Source organism: Dendrobates tinctorius, unplaced genomic scaffold (genome assembly GCF_039654945.1).
Source record: "Dendrobates tinctorius isolate UK_male_01 unplaced genomic scaffold, ASM3965494v1 ptg000187l, whole genome shotgun sequence".
In the NCBI taxonomy this organism is placed as follows: Eukaryota; Metazoa; Chordata; class Amphibia; order Anura; family Dendrobatidae; genus Dendrobates; species Dendrobates tinctorius.
Window position 1 is genome coordinate 4,073,955 of NW_027361854.1, and position 22,039 is coordinate 4,095,993.

General features: G+C 45.1%; 1 protein-coding gene across 1 annotated transcript in view; it reads right to left on the reverse strand.

The window, feature by feature from the left end:
* The window catches only part of STAT2 (signal transducer and activator of transcription 2), a 129,030-nt gene that overhangs the window by 41,752 nt on the left and 65,239 nt on the right, over positions 1–22,039 (reverse strand). Inside the window, exons 10-16 of the mRNA XM_073552239.1 lie at positions 21,796–21,888; positions 13,260–13,319; positions 9,378–9,398; positions 9,166–9,253; positions 4,920–4,976; positions 3,989–4,072; positions 3,539–3,637 (exon numbers count right to left, since the gene is read on the reverse strand). Coding sequence (XP_073408340.1) covers positions 3,539–3,637; positions 3,989–4,072; positions 4,920–4,976; positions 9,166–9,253; positions 9,378–9,398; positions 13,260–13,319; positions 21,796–21,888 — 502 coding nt within the window. The remainder of the gene's footprint in view (positions 1–3,538; positions 3,638–3,988; positions 4,073–4,919; positions 4,977–9,165; positions 9,254–9,377; positions 9,399–13,259; positions 13,320–21,795; positions 21,889–22,039) is intronic.

A 22,039-nucleotide genomic window follows, 5' to 3' on the forward strand; every position in this document is an offset into this window, starting at 1 on the left:
GAGTCATCGGAATATGCCCTCTGTTTGGGCGGCGTGCGAGCTGCATGCGTACACTATGTGAGCAGTGTGCGTGATGCCGGCTTACACTATGTGAGTATACAAAAACACCGTGAGCACAACTATGGGGTGGTGCTAAGATTAGGTTCCCAAACCATATGTAAATTAAGTATAAACCTAGCACTCAACTTAGATGCGTGAAAAAATGAATTTATTGTAGCACACGAAAACGTTTTGGTTGTGACCTTCTTCAGTTACGTGTTGCACTGAGTATGCAAGGTACGAGAATGTCTCTGATGCGAGACCTGATGTGTCTCTAAGTTGAGTGCTAGGTTTATACTTAACATACTATGTGAGTGACCTGCGTATACTATGTGAGCGACGTCAATGCTGCATGTGTATACTACAGTGCCTACAAGTAGTATTCAACCCCCTGCAGATTTAGCAGGTTTGATAAGATGCAATTAAGTTAGAGCCTTCAAACTTCACACAAGAGCAGGATTTATTAACAGATGCATAAATCTTACAAACCAAAAAGTTATGTTGCTCAGTTAAATTTTAATAAATTTTAAACATAAAAGTGTGGGTCAATTATTATTCAACCCCTAGGTTTAATATTTTGTGGAATAACCCTTGTTTGCAATTACAGCTAATAATCATCTTTTATAAGACCTGATCAGGCCGGCACAGGTCTCTGGAGTTATCTTGGCCCACTCCTCCATGCAGATCTTCTCCAAGTTATCTAGGTTCTTTGGGTGTCTCATGTGGACTTTAATCTTGAGCTCCTTCCACAAGTTTCCAATTGGGTTAAGGTCAGGAGACTGACTAGGCCACTCCAACACCTTGATTTTTTGCCTCTTGAACCAGGCCTTGGTTTTGTTGGCTGTGTGCTTTGGGTCGTTGTCTTGTTGGAAGATGAAATGACGACCCATCTTAAGATCCTTGATGGAGGAGCGGAGGTTCTTGGCCAAAATCTCCAGGTAGGCCGTGCTATCCATCTTCCCATGGATGCGGACCAGATGGCCAGGCCCCTTGGCTGAGAAACAGCCCCACAGCATGATGCTGCCACCACCATGCTTGACTGTAGGGATGGTATTCTTGGGGTCGTATGCAGTGCTATCCAGTCTCCAAACGTCACGTGTGTGGTTGGCACCAAAGATCTCGATCTTGGTCTCATCAGACCAGAGAACCTTGAACCAGTCTGTCTCAGAGTCCTCCAAGTGATCATGAGCAAACTGTAGACGAGCCTTGACATGACGCTTTGAAAGTAAAGGTACCTTACAGGCTCGTCTGGAACGGAGACCATTGCGGTGGAGTACGTTACTTATGGTATTGACTGAAACCAATGTCCCCACTGCCATGAGATCTTCCCGGAGCTCCTTCCTTGTTGTCCTTGGGTTAGCCTTGACTCTTCGGACAAGCCTGGCCTCGGCACGGGAGGAAACTTTCAAAGGCTGTCCAGGCCGTGGAAGGCTAACAGTAGTTCCATAAGCCTTCCACTTCCGGATGATGCTCCCAACAGTGGAGACAGGTAGGCCCAACTCCTTGGAAAGGGTTTTGTACCCCTTGCCAGCCTTGTGACCCTCCACGATCTTGTCTCTGATGGCCTTGGAATGCTCCTTTGTCTTTCCCATGTTGACCATGTATGAGTGCTGTTCACAAGTTTGGGGAGGGTCTTAAATAGTCAGAAAAGGCTGGAAAAAGAGATAATTAATCCAAACATGTGAAGCTCATTGTTCTTTGTGCCTGAAATACTTCTTAATACTTTAGGGGAACCAAACAGAATTCTGGTGGTTTGAGGGGTTGAATAATAAATGACCCTCTGAATAAACTTTTCACAATTTAAAAAAAAATTTAACAAAGAAATAACATTCTTTTTTGCTGCAGTGCATTTCACACTTCCAGGCTGATCTACAGTCTAAATGTCACAATGCCAAGTTAATTCCGAATGTGTAAACCTGCTAAATCTGCAGGGGGTTGAATACTACTTGTAGGCACTGTATGTGAACGGCATGAATGCTGCATGCGTATACTATGTAAACGGCGTGAATGCTCCGTGCGTATACATACTATGAGTGACCTGCGTATACTATGTGAGCGACGTGAATGCTGCATGTGTATACTATGTGAACGGCATGAATGCTGCATGCGTATACTACGTAAATGGCGTGAATGCTCCGTGCGTATACATACTATGTGAGTGACCTGCGTATACTATGTGAGCGACGTGAATGCTGCATGTGTATACTATGTGAACGCCATGAATGCTGCATGCGAATACTATGTAAATGGTGTGAATGCTCCGTGCGTATACATACTGAGTGACCTGTGCATACTATGTGAGCGACGTGAATGCTGCATGCGTATACTATGTATACGGCATGAATGCTACATGCGTATACTATGTAAATGGCGTGAATTCTCCCTGCGTATACATACTATAAACGGCGTGAATGCTCCATGCGTATACTATGAACGGCATGCATGTTGAATGCATATACTATGAACGACGTGCATGCATATACTATGAACGGCGTGCGTGCTGCGTGCGTATACTATGTGAGCATTTTGAAAGGATGACACAACTCTTTATTCTGAACAGGTGTAAAAAAAAATAAGTAAAAATGAAAAAAAATATTTGATTTTTGTGCAAAATTCATCATTTAAATGTGCCATTATGAAGAATTTGATGCAAAAACCAGCAACAAAAAGTACAAGACCAATGCACAACCCTGCTGACGGGTTCCCTTTAAAAGCCCAAAGTCTTTAGCAAATTGACTAGGGGTCTATTTAATACGCTAAACGATATGCCACCACTACACCCTCCAAAAAAAGTTAGGGTAGGAGTAATCCAGCTGACATCACTGAAGTAACTCCGTAACCAAAGAAAACCTTTCGATTAGGCACTGAACATCTGGCCATATTACTACAGCGGTCGTCAAAAGAAAAATGGCAATACATTCTGGTCATCTTTATGAGGATGGACCAGGTCAGCCAGAGTAAGAGATGCTCTGTTAGCAGATCTACACTATGGCTTAAACGGGTTGTCCAGGCTTGGGGCTCAAGTCTGCAGTAACTATATGTGACTACAGACTTGTGAACACTCACAGCGCACAATCAGGATTCTCTGGTGCCGGAGAGGAGCAGGTGGGTGCATGACCACAAATATGCAGTTTGCATAGATGCAGTCAAATGCCCACTAGACATACGCAGCCTGGACACATCTAGGTGAAATGTGGACAAAGTATGCAAAACGCATACTTGTGATCACATGCCCACTCGCCAGAGAATCCTTAGATCCATGCCTGGTCAACTCCTTCAATGAGGGGAGGAGGATCTATATGTCATCCATACACCCCATTATAAAGCATACGGATAGGGGATGCTATGGGACAGATGAAACCTGTAAGTTCATTTCCTCCTAATAAATAGTCCACATGTACTCTTCAAGCTGCAGAAATTCTCCATTATGGAACTCAATGTTTGAGTGCTGGAGAACAATTTAGGTGGTGGTGTACTATACTAAGATACAAACACTTACCTCGGGGTTAGGGCTGAGTAAGTTGAACCACAACACCGATGCCCATGCTCGTACAAATTGAGTGAGGTTGGAGATCACAACAAAGGGCAAAGTGGTCGCCTATAAGTGACATGCCAGAGACAGTAAAAGTGACATTTGTGTGAAATAGGGGAGAAACAATGCAACAATCATATTCTGAAGTAAGACTTCTAAGTATGACATGAATTAAATGAGTGAAGATCACTGTATTCTGATGATTACTCTACAGATCTGCTGCACGGAGCAACCTCACCACTACATAAACTGCTAAGGACGAAAGTGCATCAAAACAAGGCTACACTCACATTTAACAAACTAATCAAAACACGTCTCGATACTGGTAGAGATTGACACTGTCATTTTCTATCTCACTTTTCCTCAAATTGATTGAGTTAATTCATAATTAAATCAACAGATTGGCCCAAAACATACCTCAATAGTCAAACTCTCTCCATCATAGCTGAACTGAGTCTTTAAGGTAATGACATGAAGCTCCTCAATAACACTCAGCGAGCCCTAAAGAAAAAAAAGAAAGAAAGGATAAGGGTCATATAGATATCAGTTTTTTACTTACAAGTTCTTCCTTGAACCTGCACCTATAAAGTCTATTGGGCTGTTCACATTTCCGTGTAGTTTTGCATGAAAACAGAGAGACATATCCAATTTTGGATCAAACTTGCCAATGCAAGTGTATAGGTTCGTAAAAAAAAAAAGAAAAATCAAACAGCACTCTGATGCCAACCATGTGCTGTCCGTTTTACAATGATCGGAGTAGAGAAATCTGCATCAGTTTTGCTGCTTTTTTGCATACAAGAAAAACTGATGAAACTCTAATGATAAACTGACATCGAATAAACCCTGATGGAAATCTGACAACTTTTTTTGACGTTATGAGAAAAATCTTGGATTAGTAATGGATAGGTGTCTTATAGACGCCTCTCCATTACTAAACGGTGGGCTTGATGTCATCGGACAATACAAAGGTGACTCGAACCCCACAAATATGAACCGCACTTGCCACCGGCTACAGGGAAGTGGAAAGAGCCTGGCAAAGTGCCTGAATTGGCGCATCTAATACATGTGTCTTTTCTGGGCAGATGCGTGCTGCTATTTTTAAGGTTGGGGAGGGCAATATCACACATGACAGCGTGACAAACACCCAGTGTTCGGGAGGCCGCACCTGGACAATAACATGGACTTCCTGGTGAAGTCAGTGTTTGGTGTCCGTGCCCGAACAGAAGGTGTTTAGTACAGACGCCAAACTTTACTGTTCGGGTTTGCCCATCTCTAGTCCTAACAAAGAAAAATTGAGCAAAAGGCAAAAAATATTTGCAGTCAATACCATAGTAAAATTAATACTCACATCTTCATGTGCACCTTTACTTCCTTTTCCTCCTACTGATCGTTGTTCTTTCAGTGTCTAAAGAAAAAGTCTGTTAAACTGCTGACCTTTTTTACTATTCTTATATATCTGTAGGGCCCTTATACACAACTGGGGTAAAAAAAGTGACTTTTTACCATTGATTAGGCCAGTGTGTGTGCTATACTACTTTTTTTTTACTTTATAGCAAACTGTAGTTTACTATGATTCCTATACAGATTCAAACAGTAAAATATTTATGTTTAAAATGGCATTATATGTGTGATGTATAACACCATATGCCTAAACAATGAAATTCATTGTATATACACACACATATATGTAAATATAAATATATGACATGTTGGTTGATATTTTTGTCCAAGATATGTAAGCTCGCAACCCTTGTCAAGGGTCCTCACACTTGCGAGTCCTAATACTAAACTTAATAGCAAAGCCACAAAAAGAGGACTAAAAATCCTCCAAAAATTGAAGAATTAATACAGCAAAAAAGGGGCAGCAGTGTTTACCTGCCTAAGACTCTGAACAGGATGCAGCAAACCCATGTAGTAAAGATGGCGGCAACACAGGTGCAAAATACTGATGAGACAACCACTCACAGCCTACCAATCCATGGAGGGGGTGACTGCTTAGTATATGATTGCACAAAAGAGGCTTGTATAAGGCACTAGTCACATACAGGTAATGCACAGTATCTGGTTTACAGCCTAATAGTGACGCCTATACTATTTCATCAGGCGGGCTGGGCATCACTATTTAAATGCACCCCATGAAAGACACCCTAGTTTACAAAACCAAAAATGCTGGGTCTGGCTGCACTCTGAAAAATTAAGTACAGAAAATAAATACCGTATATACTCGTGTATAAGCCGAGATTTTCAGCCCATTTTTTTGGGCTGAAAGTCCCCCCCCTCTCGGCTTATACACGAGTCATATACCGGGGGGGGTCGGCGGTGGAGGGGGACCGGGGGTGTCAGAGATCATACTCATCCTCTGCAGTCCCCCTGCTTGCTCCATGTTCTCGGCGCTGCTGTTCTCTTCCTGCTTCAGCGGTCACGTGGTACCGCTCATTAAACTCATGAATATGCACATATTCATGAGTTTAATGAGCGGTACCACGTGACCGCTGAAGCAGGAAAAGCACAGCAGCGTCGAGAACATGGAACAAGCCGGGGCTGCGCTGCAGAGACAAGCGCCTGGACGGGGTGAGTATGAACGGGGTTAATTGTGTTAATTCATAGTTTTGATGCCTTCAGAGTGAATCTACAATGTTTATAGTCATGAAAATAAAGAAATCTCTTTGAGTGAGAAGGGGTGTCTAAACTTTTGGTCTGTACTGTGTATATATATATATATATGTGTGTATTAATTTATATGAGTAAAACACACACATTCGCATACATTTACAATAATATATATATTTTTTAAATAATTAAAAAAAAAAAAAAACATTGTGTACTCCAACAAAATGTGTTGCAGCCTTGTAATTTAGAACTACTACACATAATCAAAATAATAAAGAAGGCAATGTATTCAAATATTTTATATCAGTGTACATAGGCAAATTTGAAAGAATAAAAAAAAGTAAATTAACCGCTTCCCGACCGCCCACAGTAGATAAACGTTGGCGCTTGCTGGGCTTTGTGCAGTGCCGACGTTTATCTACTGTCGGCGGTTTTGTGCCCCCCGGGACCCCCACAAACCTTATAACGTGGGGATCCCGGTGCACAATGCATGCTGGGACCCCTGACGTCATCGAGACCTGATTGGTTCAGGTCCTGATGACGTCAGCGTCACAGCAGCCAATGAGAGCGCTCGCTGGGAAAGCTGCTTGTTTCCCGGCGATCTCACTCATTGTAACGCAACTTCTCCTCTGATCTCACACTGACAGATGATCAGAGGTGAAGCAGCGTTACTGTGTCACTAGATCGCTGCCTGCCACAGCTGATCGCTGCCTGGCACAGCTGTGTCAGGCAGCGATCTTGTCACATAGTAACGCTGCTTCTCCTCTGATCATCTGTCAATGTGAGATCAGAGGAGAAGTGGCGTTACAATGAGTCAGATCGCAGGGCAGCGATCTTGTCACAAAAAGAAAAAAAAAAGTAAAGAAAAAAAAACCAGGTACGCAGGCTAGGGCTAGGGTTAGGGCTAGGGTTATGGGTGTGTTGGTGTTAGGTTTGTGGTTAGGGTTATGGTTAGGGTTGGGATTAGGGTTAGGGGTGTGTTGGGGTTAGGGTTGGAATTAGAATTGGGGGTTTCCACTGTTTAGGTACATCAGGGGCTCTGTAAACGCAACATGACGCCCGCAGACCATTCCATCAAAGTCTACATTTCAGAACGTCACTACTTCCCTTCCGAGCCCCACCGTGTGCCCAAACAGTAGTTTTCTCCCACATATGGGTCCAATTTCTCCTGTTACCCTTGTGAAAATAAAAATTGGGGGCTAAAAGATCATTTTTGTGGGAAAAAAATGATTTTTTTATTTTCACATTACATTATAAACTTTAGTGAAACACTCGGGGGTTCGAAGTGCTCACCTCACATCTAGATAAGTTCCTTGGGGGGTCTAGTTTCCAAAATGGGATCACTTGTGGGGGGTTTCCACTGTTTAGGTACATCAGGGGCTCTGCAAATGCGACATGACACCCGCAGACCATTCCATCAAAGTCTGCATTCCAGAACGTCACTACTTCCCTTCCGAGCCCCACCGTGTGCCCAAACAGTAAGTTTTCTTCCACATATGGGGTACCAGTGTACTCAGGACAAATTGGACAACTTTTGGGGTCCAATTTCTCCTGTTACCCTTGTGAAAATAAAAAATTGGGGGCTAAAAGATCATTTTGTGGAAAAAAAATGATTTTTTATTTTCATGGCTCTACATTATAAACTTCTGTGAAGCACTTGGGAGTTCAAAGTGTTCACGACACATCTAGATAAGTTCTTTAAGGGGTCTAGTTTCCAAAATGGGGTCACTTGTGGGGGGTTTCCACTGTTTAGGTACATCAGGAGGTCTCCAAATGCGTCATGGCATCCGATCTCAATTCCAGCCAATTCTGCATTGAAAAAGTAAAACAGCGCTCCTTCCGTTCTGAGCTCTGCCGTGTGCACAAACAGTGGTTTAGCCCCACATACGGGGTATCGGCGTATTTGGGAGAAATTACACAAAAAATTTTGTAGTTCATTTTCTCTTTTTACACTTGTGAAAATAAAAAAAAATTGTTCTGAAGTAAAATGTTTGTGAAAAAAAGTTAAATGTTTATTTTTTCCTTCCACATTCCATTCATTCATGTGAAGCACCTGAAGGGTTAATAAACTTCTTGAATGTGGTTTTGAGTACATTGAGAGGTGCAGTTTTTAGAATGGTGCCACTTTTGGGTATTTTCTGTCATGTACACCCCCCAAACTCACTTCAAATGTGAGGTGGTCCCTAAAAAAAATGGTGTTGTAAATTTTGTTGTAAAAATGAGAAATCGCTGGTCAACTTTTAACCCTTATAACTTCCTAAAAAAAAAAAATTATGTTTCCAAAATTGTGCAGATGTAAAGTAGACATGTGGGAAATGTTATTTATTAACTATTTTGTGCGATATCACTCTCTGATTTAAGGGCATAAAAATTAAAAGTTTGAAAATTGCAAAATTTTCGCCAAATTTCGATTTTTTTTAACAAATATGCGCAATTCATATCTAAGAAATTTTACCACCATCATGAAGTACAATATGTCACGAGAAAACAATGTAAGAATCAGCAGGATCCGCTGAAGCGTTCTAGAGTTATGACCTCATAAATTGACAGTGGTCAGAATTGAAAAAATTGGCCCGGTCACGAAGGCAAAAACAGGCTCGGGTGCGAAGGGGTTAAAAACAAAACACTCTTTTTTTCAAATCAATTCCAAAGATTCTGGTTGTCAAGGGGTTAAAATAAATGTTAAGTAACTATATTTTGTATAAACCGTATAATCCCATTGTTAGGACAGGTATTTAGTAACACACAATTCGGGCTTATTCATACATCAGTATTTGTCAGTACTCGAATACCAAAAGCAGGAGTTTACCTAAAAAAACTGTAATAAGACTGACGCGCTCTCAGTGTTTTGAAGAAACTCCTGGTTTGGGCATACAAATACTGATCAAAAATACTGAAGTGTGAACAAAGCCTTAGAAAGCGCCATGTAGGGACGGATCTGGTAAAGGACAAATGCCAACAGTACACGAATATACAGAACGTACCAAATGCTTATACTCTACTGCCAGCCCGTCTCCCTGCGTGTATTCCAAGGTTTTGTCTTGTGAACCGAGCAGATTAAACCTGCGATATCTATAGAAAAGAAAAAGCAGAAAAGCGCTTTTCATTGATGTCGGACTATAGCGCTCAGCTTACTAATAAGAACGTGTAATGATGTCCTTCAGTGTTATAACACTGATGGTATGGGTGGTCTTACCCTTTCATGGCTGGTCGATTTCTGTTAAAATAAAAAAATAAAAGATTAAAAAACCCAAGAAACAAATGCGTTGGTAAGCGATAGGCACCATGACAAGTTACCGAACATTAATTTTAAAGTGAGCCCGTCAGCACATTTTTACCTATGGCCGTACAGTCACATATCTCTAATGATAATGGTGCCCTTTTTGCAGAGATCCGATGATCAAGAAATTTAGCACAGACTTCACATGCCAATCAGGCTGTAAGAGCATTAGGGGTGCGTCTGTGCACCTACTGTAGAAGGAGCAGTCCAAGTGAACTAAGCCGCTCCTAGTGCACTTCCATCCTGATTTGCATATAATTCTCACATTGCAGTTCTCAGGACTGGCTCAGTGAGCGAAAACAAAAAAAAAGTAGCATTTTTACTGGGGAACAAACGCCTCTACAGCTCTGCCACCACTTCCACAAGTGAAACCCTACGGACAGGTTTCCTTTAACTTTTATATGACGATGGGGAAAATTAATTTTTGTTACAATTTAGACTAGTTGTGCAAAATTATTATTCACAGTGGCTCATACTAGAGGATACATTTGGCGCATCTTTAGCCATCTCTGCATGACTTTATACAAACTTTATGGCCTTACTTTGGCACATCTTAAATGGGCTTCCCATACTATGTGCTAAAGAGTGAAAGCAGACTTGTGAATCCTCACAGAGCGCACTGTCAAGATTCTCCGATGCTGGTGGTTGTTTAACTTTAAGTATGTGATTTGCATCTTCTGACCACATTCCGACTAGACAAGGCCGATCTCGCTCAATTCACATGATTTGCTCTCAGCACCAGCAAATCCCAACAGTGTGCAGCATGTGTGCTGTGAGGATTCACAAGTCTGCAATCACAAAGCGCGGACAACCCCTTTAAGCCACGACCCTTTTCTATTAACTCACTATTCATTGCAGATCACCATAAAAAAAAAAAAATCTACAGCACTTAGTTTGTCTCACAGTGACGTAGCATGGAGGGGCCACATAGGTGCTGTGACGCAGTGACCCATGTTACAGCTAGGGGGCGTTATGTGTGCGCTTCAGGATGCGCTTGGAGGCATAATTATTATGGTGAAATAGGGACCGGCATTATTGTATTCCACAAGATTTTGTTGTGTTTACTTATAAGGGGGGGGTTATAGGGTTAGTCAGAGAGCTGGGCGGGAATTGACTAACCACACATGCACTGCCCATCCATGGGAGTGGTTACAACCATATAATGTGACTGAGGTCTGGTCACATGGGCAGAGTGTATGGACCTGAATGGTTCAGAGTGCTAGGTCCTGGAAGGTCTGTGTTGGAAGGTCCCGAGTGGGGATGAACTTCCTGAAGAGCACGCAGTGAGACCTTGGACCTGGTGGCCTCGGTGTTGGATGAACGTCCTGAATAGCACCTGGACAGGCCACATGTGTGTGCAGAGCCTGGGAAGGCCCTACGCTGAGAAAGACGCCATCCTGTTGAGGACCTTGGACTGATGAGGAGTCAGCCTGTGAAGCAGAAGCTCCTGAGAGGTAACCCCAGGTATGGGGAAAGAACTATGTGAACTGACAAAGGTCAGTTACTGAACTGCACGGTCACCCGGTGACTGGAGAGAGTCAGGCGTGACTAGTGAATTATTTGTAAAGCCATACGTGATGAAGTAATGGACTATGTGTAAGCTGGTGATGTGCAACCTTGCGGTTTATGACGTTTAAATAAACCGTATGGACTATTTTCTGTGAAAAACCGTGCCTGACTACGTTAATCCGCTGCCAAGCGAGTGTTCCTCAACACACACAGTAGGCGCTATGCCACAGTGCCAAAATCTAGGGATTGTGAAAAATGGTAATCCCACACTGCATCCACCATCAAGCCAAACGTTTTGTGTGTACAAGTGTGGTTTCGTCGTGGTTTGGTGCCCGGCCAGGTGCCTCCTATGCCAATCAGAGCATGCCAGATGACCTTTCCATCGGCTGCTGTACTCTACATACAGTAGGCAATGATGGAAATTAGAAAAGTTTGGCACAATAAATTGAACTTTGTTGTACTGAGATGGCTTCATTCAATTACATTACAATAAAAGCCATTGCTGGACGCGCGAAATCTAAATGCTTGTTGGGTTAACCTTAACTGAGAGCTTGTGACTGTTACCTCTGACGTCTGGTCAGTCAGAAGTTGTGGTCACAAGATGGCGGATCGGAACCAGAGAGGCACTGGGAAGAGCAGAAGACGGCAGCTGGAATATATAATATTAGGGTCAAGGAAATTATATTTGTGGCCCCACTTGCATTAGTGGCTGAAATAAACCTCTGCTGGTTTCTTCCCCTTGCTCCTCTCTCCTCCACCCTCTCTATAAAGTATAATGAGCTGTGTCGCATGACACATACTGACCTACGAGTCCACCCTTTCTGAGCTGTGTTTTTCAGAGTGAATGGCATGTACAAAAGGGGGAGAAGTGTCTGATAAGTGGAGAAAGAAGCCGATTTATCTGATAAGATATATTATAAAGATTCTTAAAGGGAATCTGTCCCCCCTTTTTTGAGATATCATATAATGATATCATTCAATTGTGTGTCACATAAGGATTCTCTTAGTACTTTTGCTTCCCCCTGACCCCGCACCTTTCATGCATAAATACCTTGTTTATATCGGTTCAGATGTATGCAAACTGCCGCTGTCCGGTCCGCTGGGCGGGGCTTATTCACCTGATTCCCCCCCCCTCCCTGTCTTGCTCTACGTATTTCTTCTTGTGTAAAGCAAGACAGGGAGGGGGGAGCAGTTGAATAAGCCCCTCCCATCGGACCGGACCATGGCAGTTTACATACATCTGAACCGATGTAAAAAAGGTATTTATGCATGAAAGGTGCGGGGTCAGGGGGAAGCAAAAGTACTAAGAGAATCCTTATGTGACACAATTGAATGATATCATTATATGATATCTCAAAAAAGGGGTGACAGATTCCCTTTAAATTCACCTGAGCTATTGATTTACACAAAGTTTGTTCAAAGGTACTGTTCCATTTTAAGTCCCCTGAGAATTTGATTGCCTGATAGATATTTATACATTTTAAGCTCCAACCACTTTTGTAACTTACATTATTTGAAAATTCCTTAGTGCTTTTCCTCTCCAGCTAATCTGTATATCTGTTTTGTTTTTTTCACTTTAGTTCCTGTGATGCTTTAAGGAACTTCTCAAATGTGGTGTCATCAGAAGGACGGCCCTGCAGTCACTTTCCGGCAGCTTCTACCACATCTTCTATTGCTGCAGCCCACTGGTGATATCAGTAATTCGCTTCCCCCTTTACTACTTTATCTGTCATTCAGTAGGTGATATCTTGTTGTCAATTTTGATAAACAAAAAGGGCTCGATTCTTCAATACCGGCGTAGTTCACGGCGTGCTGAAATAAGGCGTGCACGCCTCTTCATGAATGTGGACGTTTGACGAGTGGTGTGCGCCTCTGTGTGCAATGCCATAAATCTTACTCCAGTACCTGACTGGAGTAAGATTACTGGCAGAGGGAACACCACAGCTCATCATGAATTAGTTGCGCTATGGCCTCTTGCCTTATCATCGCCCATCTTGTTGAAGCTGTGAGAAACCATTGAAAGTTGCAAAAATCAACCGCATAGCTGGGTTGAGCCTAAATTTTGCGACTTTTCAAAGCGTATATATCAGAATTCTGGAGTGAAAGCTTTGATGAATCGGGCCCATACAAGAAACAGTAATAATTATAAAGTTTCTAAACCATTCTACATACAAATGCTCTTCAATTGAAGTATATTAAAATAACAACAGTTATTAGGCCCTTTATTAATACATGTAGGGGAACAAAAGCAGCAAAATACGGATGTCTGTGGTTTTGAAAGTTACATACTCATCTATTTTATAAGAGACCTTCATGTTGTTTCTGAGTTCTGGCAAATTCACAAGGAACCTAAGAAGAAAAGCAAGGAAAAATTCATATAATAATGTTTTTTTTCTGCTCAATTACATATCAGCTACTTAAAAGAGATTTGTCTGAGATAAATAAAAATTCCCTAACAGGCGGCCGTTAATGTGGTAACATAATAAATGACATTTAGTACTGTGTACCCAGGGGGCGGTCCAGTCCGAAGAGGGGGGGGGGGGTGTGGCAGGTCCAGGTCCGGGAAAGGTAACAGAGGCCCAAGCGCCTGCGCACTACAGGAATTTGTTCTGCCCTCAACAGGGCAGAGAAGTACGCCTGCACGGGAGCGCGATGCCAGGTAGCCATTAAGCAAGCGGGAAGGCGGCATCGCAAGAAAATGGGAGGCGCCGGACCCAGAACTGCGACACCCATCGGATCGAACCTCCCCCCCCCCCCCCAGTGAGTATAATAAAATTTATTTTTCCAATCTTTCAGGTCGGATCGGTGGCTTTAAACATGGACAACGTAATTAAAACTCAACAAGACAACTATATTATATTGCATAAAAAACAGCACGGAATATTCTTAAAGATTCCCAATATGTCACATGTATTAATCAGTAGGGTTCAGGGGTTGAGACTCCTATCAATCTCTTTTGTTAGGGATCTGCCCCTTCGTGTTAACAATTTACAGATTCATAAAAAAGTCTATACTCCTACGATTGCATATCACTTTCTCCCCTCTTCAAAGAGCTCAGGGCCAAACAGAAACAAGGTGCAATTAAGGCCGGGGTCACACGGCCATCGATTCTATCATGTGAGAGAATCAGGCCAATTATGCTAATGTTATTCAGATCAAACTGTCAAAGAGCCAACCAGAATCTATATTACAGTGCTGTATCAAGCTACATTATTAGTCCACTTCAGGACGACCACTGTAGGGAAAACTAGTAAGGATCTGTTCACAAACCTGTTCACATGCCCAGTGGTTTAAGGGATTTCCCATGATCAAACAGGGATTTTTGTGTACTCACCGTAAAATCCTTTTCTCTGAGCCACTTATTGGGGGACACAGGGCCATGGGTGTTATGCTGTTGCCACTAGGAGGACACTAAGCAAATACACAAAGAGATTAGTTCCTCTTCCGCAGTATACACCCTCTGCTGGCTCTACCCTGAACCAATTCGGTGTCAAAGCAGTGGGAGCTCATAAATAGCAAACAATAATGCAACAAGTCAAAACAAAAGAACAACCACAAGCCAACAGACTAACAGGGTGGGTGATGTGTCCCCCAATGAGTGGCTCGGAGAAAAGGATTTTACGGTGAGTACACAAAAATCCCTGTTTCTCCTTCGCCTCATTGGGGGACAAAGGACCATGGGACATCCTAAAGCAGTCTCTGGGTGGGATACAGCAAGACAGCTGAAACCTCATGTACCACCAGGTTAAATATGCCCTACAGATGTGATACTGCCGATTGCAGAATACGTCTGTCAAGGACCACATCTGCAGAAGCTTGCGAATGAATGTTGAGATGCTTAATAATCGTGTGCAGGCTGGACCAAGTTGCAGCCATGCACACTTGCTGTACCGATGCTGAATGGCCCACGAAACCTCCACTGACCGAGTGGAGCGTGCCTTGATCCTCGCTGGGATAAGCTGAACGCTGACACGGTAAGCGTCGTGGATCACTGAACTGATCCATCTGGCTATAGCAGCATTAGAAGCAGGTAGGTCCCTTTCTGTGTCCCACCGGAAGCACACAAAAAGGGAATCAAGTGTGCAAAAAAAACGCTGTCCTGGAAATGTATTTCCTGAGTGCCCATGTTAGGAACAGCGGAACACACTAAATAAAAATATAAATAAAGTGTGTTCGCCGCTCGGGGTCCACCGTGCGGTGGATGGAAAAACCGCAGCTAGGTGATGACAGAGCAATATGGCGGTAGTGTGCACAGGGTTTGACGTCATCCAAGTGCACAGAGCAATCTCTGTTGAATCACAGAGCTGCAACACAGAAATAAACACAATAAGTCTGAGCCTGTTAATGTCACAGGTACTCAGAGTAACACACGCGGTAATGCGATCACAGGAGTAGCCCTAGATGGCGGTACTACGTCCGTCTAGACCTACCGTAGCTATTCGTGTGTCGAGCGTCGCAACCGCGGACGCCCAAGTAGGCTGCTACTGCAGCGCAGCGTGGATAGTGCCGCAGAGTGACACCGCTGAACAGCAGGCACGATATCTGACGCTAGCAAGTGTGCCTGGAGCAATGGCGCTGGTACTGGCTAGATAACTCAATCCCACACACAGTCGTAATATCCAAGGAAAGGGGTTTCAAATGAGTCATTCACCAGATCATGCATCCATCAACATACACACTGCGGCAAGTCTGACTATACTAGTGCATGGCGGAACAGCCATGCGCACTTTTTATAGCGAACGGGACCTTCCGGAAGTCTCCAGAACCCTGAGCTGGACCAATGGAATCAGGAGCAGGACCTGAGCACCTGACTCCTGAACTCCAATGGGAGATCGTCCCACGAGCATGCTCAGAGGATGGGATGAAGGACTTAGCCTCCGGAGAGAGTTGCTGCAAAGCAATCTCCTCTGCAATCTCCTCTGCAGTGGACAGAGAGCAGGAGACTGCAGAATGTGAGGGTTTAGATTCCTGCATAGTCAGGGCAGAAATCTGACTCCTAACAGCCCTAACAAGTCCAACGAGCTTTCTCCGCAGGATGGGCCGGAGCTAGGCAGGACGAGGGCAAAATTATGTTCCTAATTCAGATGAAGGGAAGAAATGAACTTAGGGAAGAAGGACGGAGACATCCTCAACACCACCTTGTCCTGGTGAAAAACCAGAAAAGGTTTGCAAGACAAAGTCGCTAATTCTGAAACCCACCTAATGGATGTCACTGCCACAAGGAAAGAAACTTTCCAAGAAAAGGAAGCGAAGTATCCTGCAGGGATTCGAAAGGAGCCTCTTGCAAGGTTCCTAGGACCAGGTTAAGGTGTCAAGGTCCCAGTGGCATCTTGTAGAGAGGGACGAAATGCAACACTCCCTGTATGAAGGTCTTAACCTGTGATTTGGAAACTATTCATCGATTGAATGGAACGGATAGAGCTGAAATTTGGCTTGGAGAGAAGCCAGTGCCAGACCTGAATAGAAAATACAAGAGTTGAACATCCGCGGGTTTTGCACCAAGAGAAAAGGGCCTTCCAGATGAGACGGTTAATGCGCATGGATGTAGGTTTTCGAGCATTAATCACAGTGGAAGCTACCGATTGCGAGAAAACCGGCCTGGGCTAAAATCCAGGAGTCAAAGGCCAGGCCGTTAAACTCCGAACCTTGGAGTTCTGGTGAAAGATTGGCCTGGTCTGGTACCCTCCGGGGGAGGGGACTAGTTGCACTAGATCCTCGTACCACGCTTTGCGTAGCCAGTCTGGTGCGACAAGGATTCCCTCCACCTTGATTTTCCGGATGACCCTTGGGATTAGTGGAAGCGGCGGGAAAAAAAAAAAAGTAAGGGAAGCGAAACTGATGCCACGGAAACACCAGGTGATCCGACCCGAGGGCTAATGGGTCACGGAACCAAGCTACAAATGCTTTGGCGTTTAGCCTAGAGGCCATAAGGTCTATATGCGGCGTTAACCAGAGTTGGCAAACCTGTTGAAAGGCTTCCGGGAAAAGGGACCAGTGTCCTGAGATCAGGCCCTGGCGGCTGAGGAGAACTGCCGCCCAATTCTTTACACCCGGAATATGAACTGCAAAAATCACTGAATGGTTTTTATCGACCCCTTGCAGAGTGTGTGCTATGTCAAGTATCGCTCTTCTGCCTCGTGTTCCCTCCTGACGAGTGACGTATGCCACAGCCGTGGTATTGTCTGACCGGAAGAATCGCTGAAGGGCTAGTCTGATTTCCCTGATCTTGAGAACATTGATCGGGAGGCGCAATTCCCGAATGGACCAGCGTCCCTGAGCCGTGAGGTGACAGAAGATTGCTCTCCAACCTAGGAGACTGGGGTCGGTGGTCAACGCCAGCCAGAGAGCTGGAAGAAAGGACTTTCCCTGAATCAATGAGGACAACGTCCACCGCTTCAGAGACCGCCTGATCGGAAGGGACCGGCGGTCCAGGGAGGACGGATATTTGTACCACGCTGATAGCAATGCCTGCCGCAGAGAACTGCTTCGAATGTCGCCACAATTTTCCCCAGGACCTGCATTCCGGACCGCAGGGAGAGGGGACGGGCGAGGGGAAGCTTCCGAGCTTCCTGGATCAAAGCGGAAATCTTTTCTGGAGGGAGAATTATCAACCCTCGGGAAGTGTCCAGCATCATCCCTAAAAAGGCGATTTTCTGGGATGGGGCTGGAGAGGAGTTGCTCAAGTTCGCCAATCAACCTAGGTAGGGCAGAATCACCACACTCCGAGAGTGCAGGATAGACATAACTACTGCCACATTCCCTTGGTGAACACTCCGGGAGCAGTGGCGAGCCGTGAAGTGAAAGTGCTCATCTCCGATGGCGAAGCAGAGAAAACCTTGATGGCCTGGGAAAAATTTGGAATGTGAGGTGATAACAGAACGGAAAACTTCCATTCAGAAATTACGAACTCTGCCAAACTAGTTCAACAGTCTTCAGTCTAGGATGGGACGCATGATTTCGTCCTTCTTTGGGACCACAAACAGGTTTGAGTAAAACCGTTTGAACCTGTCTGCGTGTGGAACTGGAACAATGACTCCGTAATTGCGAAGTGCATAATTGGCCTGATAAAATGGGGCCGCCTGCTCCTTTTGTCCTAAAAAGACGAACCGGAAGAAACGTGTTGGCGAGGGCGACACAAATTCCATTTTTGTATCTGGAAAACACCAGATTTCTGACCCATTGGTCGAGAACGACCACCAGGCAGACCTGGTGAAACAAGAGGAGACGGCCGCCTACCCTGTTTGTGTCTTCCAGATACTGCAATGAGTTATTGAGCAGAGAATTTGTAGGAAGGGGTACCCCTGGGTCCGGACCGTGAGGGTCTGTGTTTCCAGAAATCGGAGGGCTTGAATGAAGGCTGTGAATCCCTGTCCCTACGCGGGGGACGGGCTGACGTGGAGGAAGTGGTTGCGGGACAACAGCCTGCGTTACTATGAAAAAAACCTGAGACGAACCTGTTGTTGGCTTCGAAAGGGCCGAATGAACTTGCTCTTTCCTCCAGTAGCGTAATAAACACCCGCTCTGGAAAGGAAGTTGTGTTTTTTTATTTGGAAGCAGAATCTGCTCGCCACTCCCAGAGCCATAGGGCTCTCCTGATGGTAATGGCGTTTGCAGCTATAAGAGCGGCACAGTTAGCTGCATCTAGGGATGCATGTACCACATAATCCCTGGCCCAGGCAATTTGGTAAGCAAGTCTGACCACCTAGTGAGGTAGGTTATTGCCCTGACCAGACTTGGCTAGGGCCTCAGCCCAGGCCACCATGGCACTGGCTACCTAGGTGAGGTGAATAAAGGGAAGAGGGCTGCTCCCGCAGCCTCAAAGACTGACCGCACAAGTTTGCCAATGAGAGGGTCAGTGTTTTTTTTTTTAATAGACGAGCCGTCGGGTCAAAGAAGTAGAGTTTAGGAAGTGAGCCGCGATATGTGAGGATCCGCTGCTGGAGACTCTGTCCACTCTTTTACTAGAGTGGGGGCAAAGGAGTACCATGCTTTTAGCAGCTTTTGCCCTGAGAATCGTTTGTCCGGGCGACTGGTATGTCTCTGAACAATGTCAGAAACTCAGGGTGGTTGGTAAAAAACCCTGTGAGGACGCTTGGTCCTTCTAAAGGTCCCAGTGTGAGCAGGACTAATTTCAGGCTCCTCGTACAACTCTCAGAGCTTTATTAACCGCTTTAATGAGGGCATCTAGGGACTCCAGGTACTCTAGCGAGTCCGGGTTTACGGCCACATCAGACTCATTGAGCCATGTTCACTGCAAACCCCAGAAGAGGGGGGGCGGGAAACGGAGCCTGTGTACACCGAGGCACCAAGATTGGACATTCTTTGCTGCTGTCCGGCCCGTCTGAGGAAGAATCTCGAATGGCAGAGGGGCCTTCTTCGCAAGGTAAACTGATGCTGTGACTTGAGTAGAAATCACGGAAGGATTCTATAGCCTTAGTCAGTCACGGACTGTGCCAGGGTCATGGCCCATTCGGGCTGCCCAGAATGCAGTGGAGTGCCTCGTAGTACTGGGGCATTACACGTAGTACATAAGGCGTAAACTACAGTGTGCGTTTTATCACATTTGTTAAGTGTCCCCAGGTCTTGTGCCTGCAGAGATGATAGTCTGCGCCACGAAGTAAGCAGAGTAATGGTATCCGCAGTCAGAAATGACACGTGCCGTGGTGCCAACGCCTCCTGGGAGATCGCCACCCGACAAAGTGCAGCGAGAAGCACGTCGGTGGCGACAGGCATGAGTCCTGTGTTGCACAGTATGGGCAAGCAACGCCATTGGATGGCTCGATATATTCCTGCAGCCATTGCACAAGTGAGTGATTCTGCTGATCTGCAGCACTGTATAGTAGCCCATGACATATGCCCAGATCTCTGTTAGTGGAGCGCTTCATGCACATTTACACAGGGGAACTTTGTAGCCATCACTTCCCGATCCTTCTATATGATCCTTTTTTATATGAGCTTGGATGCTCCTTTAAGAATCAGGTTGAGACGGGGTTGGCGCTTCTCGTGAGGAACGAGAAGCGCCAGAAATATGGGCGGAGTCAGGGCCAGGGAGCAAGAGAAGCAGCCGCAGCGCTTCTCATTAAGAGAGGCGACAAGACATGGGTGTAGTCGGCCAAGTGGGCGGAGTTAAGCCTATCCCGGCCAGAAGCCAGGACCTAAATTTTGATCACGGCCGCACCGCGATAATGGTGGCGGCCGAATGGCGGCGGCTGCTATCAGCCGCGGCGGGGGTGGTGGGAGGCGGCGCAGGCCACGATGGGTGGAGCGGAGGTCGTGATGGGGGCAGGGGAGGCCTGGATGGGGGCAGCAGAGGCCACAATGGGGGCGGCGGAAGCCGCGATGTAGCGGAGACCGCGATGTATGGCGACAGGGGCCGCAATGCAGCGGAGGCCGCAATGCACCGCCATGAGGTAAACAGGAGATTGAAGACCGCTTTCCATCTGTACGGATTGTCTCCTCAATCCACGATCCCTTTGATAGACAGGTAGAGATGTCTCTTTCACCGCCTGTCACCATCCGCTTTCTGACAGTGGTAGTGGAGTGGGGCCATACGGACGCCGCATGGGGCCTCTGCATCTTACCTGAAGTAATTTTCTTGTCAGAATTGGTGAGGCAAGCTGGCATGTCGGTTGAGCTCCAGAAGGGGCTACTTGGGGGCGACACCCCATGTTCCCATCTGTTGCTGATGTGGGGAGAGCGGACCCATTGATGGGATCCGTCGCCCCTAAGGAGAGCTCAGGCTGGCGTTGAGGTTTTGAGGTTGCAGGAGGGGATACGGGGAGACGACACTCCGCGTGCCCGCCTGTTGATGATTTTGGGAGATCGGGACCTTAAAAGGCCCCGTCGCCCCTTCAATCCGTAGAAAAAAAGGTAAAAAAGAACAAATGTAAAAATTAAAATAATAACGTCAGGGTTTGAAGCCAGACCCTAGTGCCTCCTACAGACACTAAGCAAGAACTGGTTCAGGGTAGAGCCAGCAGAGGGTGTATACTGCGGAGGAGGAGATAATCTCTTTTTGTATTTGCTTAGTGTGCTCCTAACACCACATCTCCTGGGCAGGGGAGGAAGCAAGAGAGTATACAGACAAGACAGCAGGGGATCACAGCTGATTCTTCCTGTGTGGTAAAACAGGTTTTTAAACAGGAAATGTTTTCCTTCACAGAAAGAGTCAGCTGTGAGCCCATGCTGTCCTGTCTGTATACTCCTTTGTTCCCTCCCCTGACAAGATTATCTCAGCAGAGGAACAATTATTTTTAAACACATCCATTTGTGGAACTTTTTACTATTCAAGATATACTGATTAAAATGTACTTTGTTCGTGGGACAACCCCTTTCATTTTGTTTCTGGATTTGTTTTGCCATGACATGTCTTTGACTTCCCTACTTTCTGCTTTTGGCTAGAACAAAAAAAAATGTAATCTGCACAACTTTTATGACCAACTATACAAAAAATGGCAAACAATTCATTTTGTGAAAGGAGCCATTTTTTTTTTAAACCTTGAGATCTATGGGAGGACCATAACGGATTGTCATCGGTTAATGGATCCGTTTATAGAACTTCGCATGCCTAAACCACTGGAAGTGTTCAGACATGCGAAACGGAAACCAAACCATAGAGAGGCGCTGGCAGACAACCAATCGGTACATACAATATAGTGAGTACCAGAGACATGCCCATGCGAATGGGCATCATCTTCACGTGTGCCACATACAGTATCTCCACATATCTGTCAAGTTGTATGCTGAATGGAGCCAAGTTACAATAGCCCATATAAGATCTCCAAAAGCATCTGTACTCACAAACGTCTAGTTATTCTCTACTCACCTGGCCCCCACAGAGAATTGTGTGCTGGTTTTTAGTACCAAGGGTCTTCTGCACGGACACGTCATAATTGGTTGCTTATGTACAACGAATGATCTGATTTAAAAAAAAAAAAAAGGAAATAGTTTAATTAAAGTTACTCACAAGTCTACAGAAAGTGTAAGTGTAAAAGGGAAAATTGTGCAAAAGGAACATTTTCAGCTCAGAATTACTTCATCTAATGTGGAAAAGATTTGCGGTAAATCTA